General features: G+C 42.6%; 2 protein-coding genes across 2 annotated transcripts; both read left to right on the top strand.

The window, feature by feature from the left end:
* Positions 1–2848: 2848 nt before the first annotated feature.
* On the top strand, positions 2849–7164 carry LOC139218560 (BOS complex subunit ncln). Its single transcript, XM_070850174.1, has 15 exons — positions 2849–2987; positions 3442–3632; positions 3917–4061; positions 4178–4275; positions 4401–4478; positions 4596–4699; positions 5222–5310; positions 5416–5555; positions 5640–5818; positions 5915–6002; positions 6112–6150; positions 6494–6666; positions 6777–6830; positions 6915–6993; positions 7108–7164. The coding sequence occupies exons 1-15, from the start codon at positions 2849–2851 to the stop codon at positions 7162–7164; spliced, it is 1653 nt and encodes a 550-aa protein (XP_070706275.1).
* A 6219-nt stretch (positions 7165–13383) lies between these two features.
* Positions 13384–16004, top strand: myorg (myogenesis regulating glycosidase). The gene is made up of 2 exons (XM_070838784.1): positions 13384–13682; positions 14191–16004. Exons 1-2 carry the CDS (start codon positions 13420–13422, stop codon positions 15980–15982), a joined length of 2055 nt encoding a protein of 684 aa, XP_070694885.1. The 5' UTR covers positions 13384–13419; the 3' UTR covers positions 15983–16004.
* The last annotated feature ends 286 nt before the right edge of the window (positions 16005–16290 follow it).

Below are 16290 nucleotides of genomic sequence, written 5' to 3'. Positions count from 1 at the left end.
TAAAGTGATTCCATATTGCCCGAATGGAAACGAAGAGGGATCTTACTCCGTATTTTGCAAATCAAGGGGAGTATAAAATGCTTTCCTTTCCTTAAAGTTTCATTTTCAGTGTATTTGTTTTGTATGGTTGTACCTTTGCGCATCTCCCCCCCCCTCCCTTTGAGTTTTAATATAACCAATTTATCTAATTTGGGGACAAGAACTGTATATGTAGCACCGGACACAGCTGTGTATTGTCAATGCTTTATGCCAATGGATGTTTTCCATGATGTTGAAACGAAAAAGTAGTCTTTGCTGTTAGGAAGTACTGAATGCATACTGTTTAGTTTTCATGTTTACATCATCCACAGACATCTCTAGAGTTCTACAGACTTCAGCCACTTTCTAGTCGATGAGAAATCACTTGCACGTAAATCTGCTCTGAAACAAATGGAGGTGGCGGATCAATCTGGGATTCCCAAAAATACAGAAACAATGACTTCCAAGTATGACACACATATTTTTCACATTTTGGCTAGTATGACAACTAAAAAAAACATGTAATCTTTAAAATGAATTAGACCTAGATACGCTGTGTGGACTCTACACTGTGGTGTAAGTTATGGTACCATCAGATTCTGTTTGCTCATGCACACTGGGGATTTAAAATCAGGAGGCAAAGTTACTTTTTTAAATTTCTTCATCGACTACGAACAAGCTCACTTTGATTATCTGTGGAGATACAGTGCATTGCGGTGTTTTTGGGGGAAACCTTGCATTAATCTTTCATAACTGATACTCTGTGGATTTTGTTCGCACATTTACAACTCTGAGGCTGTACATTTTTCTGAAAGTCCAAACAGAAAAATTCATTCTATGTGATTCACTGAATGGAGATACTGCGTGTAATGTATAACTCCGAATGACGGCAGAGATTTTTTGTTGTTGTTTGGAGCGTTGCCAGATCTGCAAGAATAATACCGTGTGTGGAGAGTAAACAGAACTGAAACCTACAGGGAAACAGAAGACAAAATGTTAACTCTGTTAACCTGTAACCTGTATCTCCTTTGTCTTATCATTGATATACCTGGTGCAGAATTTAAGTTATAAAAGTAAAGAAGCATATAAAAAGATTACATTTCATTTGCAACTAAGGTGCCATGTGTGTAGATACTTAAATGATTTGCATTAAGTAGAAAAAAAGATGAACAGTGCAGTAGGTCAGGTAATATGTCACTAATGCGGCTATTAGCTGATGTGTGTGTGTCGGAGCAGTAGCTGTGTACAGTTACCATTAACACTGAAGGACTGACTGATTGACTATGGTGCTTATTTTTTTTATTTTTTTTGGTTCTATCATTAACATCAACTGAATAGATTCACAAACAAGTCGTCAGAGTCGTCTTCTATTGAGTGCACTACTTCTGGCCAATGTCGCCTCACTTGGGGACTAAAGTAATGCGTCGTAACAGAAGCTATTTATTTGCAGTTGTGCGTCTTTAATTTATTTATCAAGAATGGGAAATAATTCGTATGCAGACGGATGCTTTTTATTTTGTCAGGTGCATATTATGATGATTGTGAACTGGTTCCATTTAGATTTTAACAGTGTTAAAGTTCTGTGTATAGTGCAACATATCAAAAAAATAAATATTAGATATCTGAAGTCTGATAGTGCCATGTGTTTCTTTTTTTTTCTTCTCAATGTTATGTTTCACCTATAGATTGAAAGAGCGACTGGGGAGGGAGTGAAGCCAGTTCTCAATAGCTCCAATCCACCAGCTCTTCAGACGGCATCAAGCTGTTCTCCCTGCAGGAGATGAAACAAATAACTGCTGTAAGAAACCGTTTGCCTGCCTCCCACACAGGCTCTCTGCTGGTGATGAAATGAATGAGTGCAACATTGCAGCCAGGAGGGAGAGTATGGGGATGGATGGATGGATAGATACATAGATGGAGGAGTAGTGAGTGTGTGAGAGGTGGGGGGTTGGGTATTTGCGATTAGCCTTGAGTTGATCCCTTGGGAGCAGATGGTGAATGGCAGCTTACCTACAGGAGACGCCTCGAGACCCAGGAGCTAGTTTGAGTCCACGCTGCGAGGAGTAGCACTGGAGTTGAGGAAGACGCAGCGAGAAGGCTCATGAGACAGGACTGCTGGGAGACAGGTGAGGAACAGTCCCACTCCCAGAATGATGCTGGTAGAACATAGTCGACTTCATGGTTACTGATATGATTGTAAACTACGGGAGCCTCCTTATAGACGTCCAGCTTATCTGAGACTATGGTGCTCTGGTACAAGACAATGGGTGGCCCATCTTCAGCCACCTTTTCCTGATGAAGATGTCAAAGATATCTCTAATTAGGAAACAAATATTAGTACTGAAATAATATAAGCATGTGCAGCCCATTTATTCCTATTTTAGTCTGGGAGTGTCTCTGAGTTCTTTAAATTAATTGACTTGACTCACAAAAGCATATTTAGGGTCACGTCCTGTTTCTTTTTTACCTTTACATACTTTTAATTGCCTTAAGTGTCTTTATTCACCTTTAATGCACTGTAACACCACTATTATTAGATTAAAACTATACTGTAAACAATCTTTAAGCAACTAACCTACTGCAACAAAATAAAGGTACACTTAAACAGCTGTTTGGAAATAACCAAATGTCACTTTTTTTAAATTTACTTCTGAAAGTGTCAGAATAACCAAAGTGAAACAAAATATGTTTTCCTTTAAAATGAACTTTTTTCCCCCTTTAACATTGTAGATGCACACGTATGTTTGAATGTCTGATCTGAAGCTTGTGGTGTCGTCAGCTTTCGCTCATAGATTGAGGCCGTAACAGAACCGAGGCAGGACACGTCATCATGTTGCTGAGTGCAGCTGCTGCTCTGCTGCTGCTGCTGTGTGTGCAGCGTCTGCACGGCTCGGCTCTTCCTGCTGTGTCCTCCTATGAGTTCACAGCCTACAGGATGCAACAGTACAACTTGGTGCAAGAGAAGCATGGTAAATTCAGAGAGCTACACCTCCTGTACTTTTACCTATGTTACCTATTTTGAATATTTTTACATTGTTGCATTGGTACTTTTACCTAAATAAAGGATCTGAGTACAACACACAGCTCACCCTTTTAGAGTAAAATATTATAGATACAGTATTATTTGGTTGGATTTTAACATTGTAGCTAACTGGTGTCTCATTTATAGCAATATATCCTGTCTCATAAAGTGATTATGTCTGCATGCAAAATGTCAACACCCACATTTTAAACTACAGCTGTCAGGTAAAAGTAAAAGTCTTCTGTAGCATCTCAAAATTAGAAGTACAGTACTTGAGTAAATATACTTTCTATTTCTGAGCAGAATAACATGTTATAATCAAAATGTAAATAAAGCTTTCATTATGAATTTGAGTAGATATCTGTGTTCATGTTTCCCCCGTTTTTCTTTTGTCTGCTGAGGTTGTCGTGGAGCCATTGTGGTGGCGGAGGCCCGCTCAGCAGACGAGCCGGTGCTGACCCGCCGCTGTGTCATCATGAAGGTTCAGGACTTCACCACGGAGAAATACCTCCAGGCCCAGAGGCAGAACGCTGCTGCCATCCTGATCCTGCTGCCCAAAAACATCTCCAGCATCCCACACGACGCCGTACAGGTAACAAGTGAGCCAGACACACCTTTGTGCTCCAGGACATGCTGTAAGGCAACAAGCAAAACAGATTACAGCACCTTTTCTGATCCATCAGACATTATCAAGGATGCAGTTTCTGAAAATGATATCTTAGTGCCTCAGGTAACAGCTTGCTGAAGTATTATGATGGAAAAACATGAATGATTTGTGCCGTGTGAAACAGTTTTACCTCACCACAGAACACAAAGCAGATGTCTGTATGTTTTATCAGAAACAATTGTTTCAGCAGTCCCCTTTTTCCCTCTCAGTCCTTCATGGTGAGTGAGAGTGAGGCCTTGCAGAAGGAGACCCTCATGCCTGTGTATGTGGTACCTGAGGATGAGCAGCTGCTTTTCATGTATGAGGAGGTCAAGCAAGCTGCAGCCACCCGGACCTCATCTATATTCATCAGAGGTGAGAGAAGCAAGAGGATATATGGGTGTAGAATTGCATTATACAGTAAGGCAGAGCTGCGTCTGTTGAAAAATATGAAGAGATCTCTGAGGTTTGCGTGTTTCCATTTTTGGCAGTCCTCCGAAGTATGGTCACAGCTACGGCCTTTCAGATCTTAGTGAGCAACAATGTCCCTATTAAGGCCGGCACTGACACCACCATAGTCACACTGGAGGTAAGTATGGAGCTCAAAACTCAACGCACACTTGATTGATGCTATTATTTCAGTCAAACCTGCTTAGTTTTACTTGTGATTGGTCCTCAGCTCTTCACTGTATTAACTTCTGCTGTTTATTCCAGGGAGTGCTTCCTGGGACAGGGGAGGACATTCCCACTATCGTCATCACTGCCCACTATGATTCCTATGGGCTGGCACCGGTGAGTCACATAAAACCCTGTTGAATAGTTTAATCCTTTCCCCTCATGTCGATTAAAATGTCAGTGCTCGCAGTATAATACTGCTCCTGCATGTGTTTGTATTTGTGTGTAACACAGTGGCTGTCATATGGAGCGGACTCTAACGGCAGTGGGGTCACCATCCTGCTAGAGTTGGCTCGTCTCTTCCAGAAGCTTTTCAGCAGCCCAAGCACCAGACCACCGTGAGGACTGTTATGTATATTATGTATCATACAGATGCTATTTTACAATTTAACAACAACAATAATAATTATAATTAATTCATTATTAAATAGAATACGAATAAGAATAGTTTTTTTTTCACAAAAAAATACGTAAAAAAATAAAATCAATAGCACAGAGATTATGATGACAGGTATTAAAAACAGAGGATCCAAATCTGTATGATCTGTATATATCCATGTGTCCAGAATTGCTAATATTGTCAGCTCAAAAAGCCACAGTATGAGAATATGCTTCGTTATTATGGGTGAATAATGGTCAGAAAAGTAAAATCCCAAACTTGGCTGTTGTCTTTTCTCGAGACAGCTTTAACACCGTCACCATCTGTTTTGGTGGATACTGCTGGGAATACAAGTTATTATCTGATGTACAGTCATTATCTGAGCAACTGGCTACTTTTGTGTTTACAGGTAAAAAACATACAGCTGTATGTGTGTATTACAGATGAAATGCTGTGACTGTTCTCTTTTTTTGTTTTTTAGATATCATTTAATGTTCTCCTTAACCGGAGGAGGAAAATACAACTTCCTTGGCACAAAGAGATGGATTGAAGAGAACCTGGATCATGCTGGTGAGTGTTTGGGCTTCAGGACCAACGCTGTGTCGTTAAAGTGCTAACACATCTGAACGTGAGCGGCCCAGTTTGATTTATATCATCCAAACGTTTCCTCTCCAGAGTCCAGCCTTCTCCACGACAATGTGGCATTTGTTCTGTGTTTGGACACGATGGCCAACAGTGATGAACTGTACATGCACGTGTCCCGCCCTCCTAAACCCGACACTCCCATGCACTCTTTCATTCAACAGCTGGAGGAGGTAACAGACTTTACTGCTTGGTCCACAATATAGAGAGGGTCTATCACAGTCCTCGTGGCCTTAAATTTGTGATCCCTCCTCCAGGTGGCTTCTTCCAGATTTCCCTGGGTGAAGGTGGGATTGGTCCATAAGAAGATCAACCTTGGGGAGTCCACAGTAGCCTGGGAGCATGAGCGCTACAGCCTGCGCAGGATACCAAGTTTCACTCTGTCTCACCTGGAAGACTCCAGATCTGAGCTCCGTGGCTCCATGCTGGACACAATGTAGGCTCTTAATTCTGTTTATGATCATCACGAGCTGCTTGAAGGTCTTTATTACTATGAGATGATATGAAAAGATGTCTTTGTATCCTCTCACAGATCACAAGTGGACTTCAGGAAACTGAAGCGTAATGGCGTCATCATAGCAGAAGCACTGGCACGTTACATGTACAATCTCTCTGACAAGGTGATTAAACGCATAAAAACAGCATCCAGATACAGAAACTGTGATCATTCGTTCTATTTCCTTTCACCAGAAGTTTAATGCATGATCAATCTTTGATTTCTTCCACAAGGGTTCTCCTAAAGAAGTGCAGGTTTTCAAGGGCCATTTGGTGAGTTGCTGGTTAATGTGCAAAGACAAGTGCTGACCTCTGGTGTTAGTTTATAAGCACTGCAGTATTTGTGTCATAGGCCTGTCTGCACAATAAACCTCAGCTTGTTCATTTGATTCATTTTGAAGATTGAGAGCATTTGAATAAAACCATTTATTTGAATATATTTTGAGTTGAAACAGATAATATGCAGAAAGCAATTAGGAACAGCTTGATGTCAAAGTTATTAAAAGATTTATTTCAACTGGTGATTGAAATTGAAATTAGGACTCCTCAGCATACAATAACTTTTAGCTTAATGCATTTTTCTCTCCGTGAATCCACATGTAAATTCTGGCTGCAGGACTTTCAGGACGGTCGTATATCCAGCCTGATGTCAGTCCTGGCGTCTGTGCCTCGGGCCACCCAGCTTCTGGATAAGGAGCCCAGTCACATCCTGCTGGTGAACTCACTGGAGCAGGAGTTCAGACGTTACCTGCAGCAAGTTTACAGACACACCTTCCGACAGGACAAGAGGTAACATTTGGCGGCAGAAGAAAACAGATACTGTGATTGCTCTCAGTTGTACTGCAGGGGGAAACAGGGGGAGCAATATCGGTGCTGATTATCTATCTTTCTTCGTGCAGGGAGCCTGATATCACCTTTTTTGATCAAATGGACCAACCGATAGTGATGTACAGGTAAAAATCTGACGTCATTTGCTTTTTGTGCATTTGGTAATTTCAACGAGACTCTCGTAGACTGACACACACTTTGTCTTTCAGAGTGAAGCCTGCAGCCTTTGATCTCTTCCTTGGCGGCTGCATCGCTGCTTATTTGGGGATTGTTTACTATGCCATTCAGGTCTGTTAAAATATCCTTTTAGATCATCCGTTCATATTGCAAACAGCATAGCACCATACTTTTACAGCACACTTGGCTTGTTTTCTTACTGTATCTGTCTATTCTCTCCCACAGAATTTTGGTTATCTCTACGCAAAGCTCAAAGGAGCAGTGAAATCCAAGCACCAGTGAATAAGACTCTGAATATTGAGCCCATGACATGGGCTTTGAAGTCTGCATTGCAGATGCTGGACTTCGGCTTCACTGGTGGTGCAGAACATTAAAGCATTGCATTGAGGATCTTCTGAAAGTGATCGTATGCACAACTTCCAGAGTTTACATTTGCTTTGAAATGTATATTGTTATAAAGATTTTTGTACCTTTCATTTTACATAAATCCATTGTTCTGTGAAGCGCTTCTTAAATGAACAGACGGGCATTTGTTGTTCACAAAATAAATAAAGGAAGAAGTGGGAAGAGATGGGATTTGCCTCATGTCAGAGTGTACTGAAAAAGAGAACTCAAACTAGAGATTGGATTTGATTGGAGCCCCCGTGAAGGACGTTCCTGCCACATCATTACTATGATTCCCCATGTCCTCCGCTCTGCATCTGTTGACATGGATTTGACTGGGCTTAACATGGCTGTCAGACAAGGCCCAGCCACTGCAGAGAGATGAGCAGCCAGTTCCTGTCACAGATAACTCAGAGAGAGAGCAGTGGAGACACAAAGGCACCCTACAGCGCTTGGTGAATTATTGATGCTCATGTGGTATGCTGACAGTGAATAGAGGTGACCCTGGGTGGTGGTGAAAGATTCGTAGAAATCCCATCCCTCCCATGGTTTGTTCCAATTCTGCAGATCTGATAAGACTGATTCTGTTTTAACTACAAGGCAGCTAAACAGCTGGGAGCTTAGCATCTGTTTGAGGTCAGTGCTGGGTTTTCGAGGGGGAAGGTCATGGTAAGTGACCCCAGGTATGTGTGTCTCAGCAGGGGGCCAGGGGCTTAGCAGGATTAGTGGCGGAGCGCTCAGGTAGCAACAAAGAGTTGTTCAGGTTCAGCAAGGATGCTCTTAACCTGCCTTTACCTCCAGCATAGATTCATCACAATAGCGACAAGTTAAACAACACGTTTTTACCATCTGTTTATTCGTCGACAAGGATCCAAGCAGGATTTATAGCTCCTGATGCATGCACAAGATAAACACTTTGTTGTGATATATAAACAAAAACAGTCATATATATCAGCAAAATGGAGCAGCAACAATCTAAGCAGAAAAAAAAACAGACATATTCAAACAAATCTTAAAAAAATGGAATTAAAAGAGCAGATGGGCAGGTATGAGGAAAAGGGAGGAGCCAGCAGGTGACAGGGGAGGAGAAAGATGTTCATGACTTTCAGTTGGACTGAAGGTAAGCGCTGGAGAATAAGTGAGACAGTGAGAGAAGATGGCTCCCCAGCTCTACATGACCATGTACAAAGAGCAGTTTGCCTCCCCCGGAAGAGCCAAACGAGAACAGCTTCGACCCACCTCTGCTCACCGCAGGAACAACCCCCAGCCCCGGCCGGTAAGAGGCACAGCCACTTGGACTGTAGAGGTTTAAAAGCACAGAGTGTTTCTCCATGATTGAGCAAAGAGATGTAGAATTTCTTGAGAAAATTAGTCTCCAGAACTAATAAATGCATGGAAGTGGTACTCCTTCATTTGATGCAATTTAGCAAATAATGTTACTGAAGTCATTTTACACAACATTACATTTCCAGGCGTTGCATTTCTGGTCATACAAGACTAATTGTGTCGGTTATTATTGGCGCTCGCTTTATTGTTCTTCATTGAGCCAGACTAAGGTGTCTTACACTAATTGGTGGCTGGTTGTTTACATTTCCCTGAGCTTGGTGAAAGCTGTATCCCATTTATTATTCAGTACTTCCTTCATGCCTATTTATTCATCCAGACGTGGAGTAAACAGAGCTAAGAGGAGAGTACAGTCACTCTACTGTAAAGGGAAAAAAACAACAACCTGATGATGGCACAAGAGATGTGACGTTAATGTATACGAAATGTACAGTTTGCTCATTTATTCACTTATTCACAGTTTTAAGCGTATTATCATTGATATTGATGATAGAGGAAAGAAATACAAGTAGTATTTTAAAGCCTTTGCATTCTGAGAGTACTGAGAGAAATGTGACAGCAATAATCCTGGACGCTGAGAATAAAAAGTACGCCATATTAAATTTGACATGCTTCATGCAGAACATGTAAAGAGGGACGTTTAAGCTGGTGGAAGGAAAGATTATCTGTGTCAGTGATATCCAGTTTCTTCTTCCCCTTATCTTTTACTTCTTCTTCTATTTCTAACTATACACGTCCCTCTTTTGCTTTCCTCGCCAGGATTTTCTGTTTCCACGGAGTCTTCAGACCAACTACAGGTCACGCCGCACACCACCACACCCCTCACCCCCCGTGGACACCGGCCGCCCCCTCTTCCCCCCTGTCAGACATTTATCATTCCACAGTCCAGTTACGACTTGTCCTGACAACCGTGTAAACACAGTGGACGCAGGCAAACCAGACCACATGCCCCCCGTCCACCCATCCGCAGTGCCAGCTCTGCTCTCTGCTGACAGGCTGCAGGAACTACAGCTGGCTGGGCCTCCTGCTTGGCCTGGACTGAAGCCCCACGCAGCTTTAAAGAACCCAGCACGGTAGCAGCTGATCAGTTTAACTTATAGTCAAAGATAGCTCCGAATAAACATTGAGTCTAACTGATTTTCTTTGCACTAGAACGGATTATCAGGGGAATGACCATCCGCTCTCAGCGCAGCAACGCAGGTGAGCGGATGACCTCTGAGCTCTTCTTGTGACCTTTAAACCCTGAAAACACTGGATAAGTTTATTGCGTGGTCATGTATTGTTTTATTTATGGGAAAAATAGAAAATGACATTGTTTTTGACAGGCAGCATGTAGGTGCTCAGCTTCGGTCGAGACCCCAAACCAGCCACCTGCTGCCAGCTCAGCACCACCTTCCACGGAGGTCTCGCTCCAACGGCAGCCTGGATTATAGGTGCATATTGAGCTTCATTTAGTAAAAATATTGTCTTGATGAAAAGATGTCTTTCTGTTAATGAGTAGGTCTAATTTTTGCTCCGATGGTCTCCCAACAGCAGGTGCTACAGCTGCTTCCATGTGGTGAAGCCCTACCAAGCTGGACACTACATCATACACCCAGAGTTTGTGTCTGAGTGCCTCCGTTAGGACTATCAGAGCGCCGGCTTCCAAAGTGGGGAGCAGAAGAGGCCCCCGAGGGCGCCCCGGGGGTTCCCCTGCAGAATGAGGGATCGTTAACTTGGCTATTGTTTAATTCTCTCCAAATTAACCCAGTGAGACATGGTGTAAGAATGAATAATGAAACTGTTGGCTGCACTCTCACCACGACCACTAAATCAGGAGCAAAGATCTTCTTACAGGAAGGGCACGAGGCAACATGTGTCCACATCTGTGTCAGTCTAAGACCTCACAATGATTCCCTGCTATTAGAGAGATCACTTTCTACATGTGATGCAGGAATTCTTGCATGTTTGGAGGAAATAATCAAAACTTTAATTAGAGCCATTACAGACTTATTATAAGTGCTTTCTAGTGATACCATAAAATGGAAAAATATACCAGCATGCTAGCTGATTGCAAAACTCAGGAAGATCTCACTTCCCCTTTATAATATTAATATTTTTTTCCCCCAACTTTGCTGATTCCTGTATTTACTTCTTATTTGTCTCTTTCTTAATACGACCTGTGTGCTGTGTAAAGTTTTTCAATCGGTGTGATTTGGTCAAATCGTGCATCAAAAACTGTGTAAGCGTGAGAAAAATAACTGAGTAAATAAAAAAAAAGAAAAAAAAGGAGTTCTGCTCCCTCCGACTGGACTACATTTCCCATGGTGCAGTGCGCGCCGACAAGGCGGATACGCAGCAACATGCCCTGATCTGATGCCTCTCGGTCCTCTTCTGTGACAAACAAGTTGCGCCCGGAGCTTCAGAGGGGGCTGCCACTGCTCGGTAGGCAAAAACTATTTTAAACCCTCAGCCGACAATAAAGCAGGACTCACTTTAAATGATAATTCCAAGCTGTTTTTCTTCCCTCCGTGTTATTCTCCCTCCGTTAACTTTCTTGCACCACTCACAGCAGCAGCTCTCCGACTGTAGGCTACTGTATGTACAGGCTGAGGGCATGTCAGCTAAGACCACAGTGTTTCCTGCACGATTATTGTCCTGTAGACGTGTGTTTATCTTTAATGAAATAAAATGTACATGTAGGGAGTTCTATTAAACTAACTAATTAAGTTTTGGGAAGTTCAGTTTGTCACACACACACACACACCCACACACTTTGGGGTTAGTGAGTCTTTCTCACACTTCATTTCTGGCTGATTCAGCTCTTGTGTGTTTATTTTTCCTCATGTCAGTAGATAGGAGATAGTGAATCGGCTGAAATGGCAGAGGTGAAGCCCTCTGGTCACAATATCACTCACACACTGAGAAACTCAACTGTCTGAAGAGTTTCTGTCTTTTCAAGCTGTTTCAATGAGAAAAAACAAACAAAACGTGTTTAAAGATTTAAAGAGCTCAAGGTTTGTTGCTCAGAAAAGCCAGAACATGAGTGAAAAACATGTTTGTGTAAAAAAAAAAGTGTTTGTGTATGTTGTAGTCGTAAGAATTAGAAAAGTTTATGTTAAAGCGAGTTTAGAAAAAATGTCCACTCTGGTTCCAGATAAGAAATATGTAAATATTTGCCTTAGAGCTGCAATGATTAATTGATTTGTCAATCCACAGTAAATTAATTTGCAGTTGTTTTGATAGTAGATTAATCATTTTAAGTCATTTTTCAAGCAAAAATGTCAAACACTCTCAGGCTGCAGCTCCTCAGGTGTCAGGATTTGATGTTTTTTGTCACGTGTGATAGTAAACTGTGTATCTTTGGGTTTTGGTTGGATGGATAAGATCCAAACATCTAAACAGATTACTTTGGGCTGTGGGAAATTTGCGTTTTTCACTTTTTCGCTACACTTTTCTGTCTATGAATCAAGAAAATAATCATCAAGATTGATCAATAATGTAAATAACTGTTGTTGTTGCAGCCTGATGTGATCGTAGATTGTCATAGGTTAAGTTCTTACACCTGTCCTTGCATTTTTCCATTAAAAAAGACAAATATAAATATTTATAGAGCCGGCCTGATGTACAGTAAATCCTCTCCTGACTTTCGGGGTCAGTTTCCCTTCAGCAGCCTTCCTTGGAGTGGATCTCCAAGGAACCAACGGTTAGTTCTCTGTTAATTAATGATGGGCTTATGTTATCACTCCTGTTGTACGGGGAAATCTATACCAAGGGTGGTTGAACACAGAATTAGTCAATTAGATTGCTAATTAATAGCAAGCATTTTTTTTAATCGACCCTTGCTGTCAAGTCAGACCTCGAGGGTCAATTGCAGTTTGGACTAGTCAGCAAACGGGGAATCTGGAGAGGATCTGCTGTGCACCTTAATCTAATCTATTCTGATTAGATAAAGCCACAATAACCAACATCAACCCGTTAATTACCCGTACGTTTTTCTGCTGTATCCCTGCTGGGAGGGACAGTTTGGTCTAAATGCGATAGGAATACACACACGTGTTTTGTGCACAGTTGACAAAATGTCCAATTTTTGGCTCAAATGAACCAGGTCACCTCCAGTTTTGGTGAGACTGGCCCAAGGGAGCACAAAGTTTAGTATTCTTTCCTCTCCTTCGTGGCGTTGGCAGAGCTCTGAGGCCAAAATCCCCCTTTTCTGCTCCACTACTTCCTCACATACAAATGAGTCTTCTCGCAATCGAACTCATATGTTAGAATCACTGCTGGGAACATCCACTTTATCCTCTTACGGATAATTGGCAGTAGATTTGTTTAGTTAAATCTCAGACACATCTTTAAAGTTTACATCCTGACAGCGTAATACCTCTAAGTGCTGTGAAATCACTTTGTGCAGCAATGCAGCACATGTAAGACAATGCTTTAAATGTAAAGAAGGCTTTGAACTGGAGGCTTTGAACTGCTGATCTGGTTGGGGCTATTTCCCAGGATTCCTCAGATAGTCAAGTGATTTTTGGGTCTATATTACGTGACTAACCAGAAATGGGAAGGTACTGTACACGTAGCCCTTTTGTAGTCATCATTTTATTCAGAGCACATCTTATTCCCTTTAAACCAGTGCTGATATGAGAAGAGTAAATAATGTGGCTCTAACTTTTTTTTTTATTAAAGTCTGTTATCTCTCTCTCATGACAGGCAGGCAGGCAGACAGACATAACGACGAGGCCAGAGTGCAACAAACAGGATTCCCTGGAAAACATTTCTGTCATCTTTAGAGCAGCGACTCTCAGATTTGCCCGCTGAACAGCACAAGTCATGTACCAAGTCGTACCGGGAGGAGCGGGAGGCACAATTACAGATGTTATCCCCAAGCAGAAACACAGCAAAGACACTCGACCCTTAGTCGGAGCTGGAGTAATCGGCCTGGTGCTGGTGATTGCAGCAGTGACTGCGTGGTGTTATTACATAGCCTCTCTGCGCAAAGCTGAGCTGCTTAAGACTCAGCTGCTGGATCTGAATAAAGATGGCTACATTATCCGCAACCAGGGAGGCTCTATTGTTTTCAGAATGGACTTCAGGTCAGTATTTTTTTCTTTACTTTTGTCTTTATAATTTTATGTCGGATACATTCTTTTTTTTCTCTCCCTTTATTTTCACATATGAAAAAATTTAAAAAGATACAATATATAATTTGCAAGTGAATGTGAAGAATAATTGGCTGAAAACCCTCCAGGGGCTTGAAGAGTGGCGTTCTCCTGGCAGCATATTACAGGAAATAATTACAGCAGTGTAAACTTTACAATGTGAATATAACTTTGAATAAGTTCAGATGAAAAACAAAACAAGATGTTAAAAAAAAAAAACAGAGCACAGCACTTGACAACAATGCAGCCCAAGTATACAGAAACACTATCATTAGCAGACAAGGAGTACACACTCCACTTACTTAGAGTTCAGACAATACACACACATAATCACAAGGAGAAAAAAAATAATTAAATTGATGTCATTTGAGTTATTTAACAGATATGTGAGGAATCTGCTGAGACTCTGCTTGAGACTGTAACTGTGTTTAAATCTTGGCAGGTCCGGTACGCTGGATTTGGATTCATGCTCCAAAGAAGGGGAGTTGCTGAGTTGTGGACGCACCACTGACAGAAACCTGAACTTCTTCATTGAGACCGTGCGACCCAAAGACACGGTACAGTGCTACCGTGTGCGCTGGGAGGAACTGGTTCCTGACATTCCTGTTGAGCATGCAATGACATATAAGTTTGCTCACTGGTATGGCGGTGCAGTGTCAGCAATTCAGCACTGGCCTATTTCTATTAGTGGCCAACAAGCTCCCAAACCCTTTGTTACTAGTGATATCTACTCAAACCGCAATGAATTCGGTGGGATTTTGGAGAGTTATTGGCTTTCATCTAACGCCACGGCCATTAAGATAAATAATTCTGTGCCCTTCCACCTGGGCTGGAATGACACAGAGAAGACCATGTCCTTCCAGGCAAGATACAATGACAGCCCCTTCAAGCCAAACCCAGGAGAGGTACCGTGTGCCGAGCTTAGCTACCGAGTGTGCGTGGGCTCGGACGTGACATCCATCCACAAGTACATGGTCCGCAGATACTTCAACAAGCCGAACAAAGTGCCTGCCAAAGTCATGTTTCGCCATCCCATATGGTCGACTTGGGCGCTACACAAGACTGACATTGACCAAGAGAAACTCCTGACCTATGCCGCCAACATCCACAAGTATAAGTTTAATTGTAGCCACCTGGAACTCGATGACCGCTACACCCGCCGCTACGGAGAATTTGAGTTTGACACAGCAAAGTTCCCCAACGCCTCGGCCATGTTCCAAAAGCTAAAATCAGATGGATTTCTGGTGTCACTCTGGATTCACCCTTTTGTTAACTACGACTCGGAAAACTTCCATACTTGTGTAGAGAGGGGGCTGTTTGTCCGGGAGCCCACGGGCCGGCTGCCGGCCTTGGTGCGCTGGTGGAACGGCATTGGCGGCATTTTGGACTTCACCAATCCAGAAGCCCGTGATTGGTTTTCCGCCCAGCTTCGTTCGCTGCGCACCAGGTACGGAGTGTCATCTTTTAAATTTGATGCAGGGGAGACCAACTACTTACCATGGAAATTTAGCACCAGAACCCCCATTCGGGACCCAAGTTTTTTCACGAGACGTTACACAGAAATGGCCATTCCCTACAATGATAGAGCTGAGCTGCGCAGTGGCTACCAGTCCCAGAACATATCCTGCTTCTTCAGACCAATTGACAGAGACTCTGTGTGGGGCTACGAGTTGGGTCTCAAATCTCTTATTCCCACAGTGCTCACCATCAGCATCCTCGGCTATCAGTTCATCTTACCAGACATGATCGGAGGGAATGCCTATCTGAACCGCACAGATGGAAATCGTGTATTACCCGATCGAGAACTCTATATCCGCTGGCTGGAGCTGTCAGCCTTCATGCCCTCCATGCAGTTTTCTATTCCACCGTGGGAATACGACAACGAGGTGGTTGAAATTGCTCGGAAATACACAGCCCTCCATGTGAGCATTGTGGCGCCACGGGTCCTGGAGCTGGCTGGCGAGGTGCTGGACACCGGGGACCCAATCATACGGCCCCTGTGGTGGATTGCCACAGGTGACGAGACAGCCTATAAAATCGACTCCCAGTTTCTGATTGGGGATGACCTCATGGTAGCCCCAGTATTAGAGCCTGGAAAGCAAGAGCGCGACATCTACCTCCCTGCTGGCCATTGGAGAAGCTACAAGGGGGAGAGATTTGATATCAAGGAGCCGCTGCACCTCACAGACTATCCTGTAGATCTGGATGAAATTGCCTACTTTGTTTGGGTGTAGCAAGAAGGAAATGTAAAGCTAAACAAACACGATTAGCCTGTGCTCCAATTTGCTTGTAAGACAAGCTTCATGAATTAATTGGAGGGACGCTGCATGAAAAGGCTGTTTGTTAAGGAAAAGCTTTTCTGCAACAAAATATGAGGCAAGAATTTAACAATTTAACACGGCGTTACAGGACAAATGTGAAACTGCTTCACTCAAAATGCTCAAAACCTCATCTTAATTTTTTAACTTTACTCAAGCAAATTAATGCAGTATTTTATTTTATTTTGCATTTGTGTTGTTGATGTCTGTAATAGCTAAGTTGT

Source organism: Pempheris klunzingeri, chromosome 2, assembly GCF_042242105.1.
Source record: "Pempheris klunzingeri isolate RE-2024b chromosome 2, fPemKlu1.hap1, whole genome shotgun sequence".
In the NCBI taxonomy this organism is placed as follows: domain Eukaryota; kingdom Metazoa; phylum Chordata; class Actinopteri; order Acropomatiformes; family Pempheridae; genus Pempheris; species Pempheris klunzingeri.
The sequence above is the reverse complement of the archived record's forward strand: the minus strand, read 5'-3'. Positions and strand labels throughout refer to the sequence as shown.

What these genes read in the sequence shown, in the direction of transcription:
- LOC139218560 (XM_070850174.1), top strand. Translation starts at nt 2,849, where the DNA reads ATGTTGCTGAGTGCAGCTGCTGCTCTGCTGCTGCTGCTGTGTGTGCAG. An exon ending in TCCCACACGACGCCGTACAG is followed by an intron (nt 3,633 to 3,916) that starts GTAACAAGTGAG and finishes TTTCCCTCTCAG; the next exon opens with TCCTTCATGGTGAGTGAGAG. An exon ending in AGCCCAAGCACCAGACCACC is followed by an intron (nt 4,700 to 5,221) that starts GTGAGGACTGTT and finishes TTTGTTTTTTAG; the next exon opens with ATATCATTTAATGTTCTCCT.
- myorg (XM_070838784.1), top strand. Translation starts at nt 13,420, where the DNA reads ATGTACCAAGTCGTACCGGGAGGAGCGGGAGGCACAATTACAGATGTT. An exon ending in GTTTTCAGAATGGACTTCAG is followed by an intron (nt 13,683 to 14,190) that starts GTCAGTATTTTT and finishes AAATCTTGGCAG; the next exon opens with GTCCGGTACGCTGGATTTGG.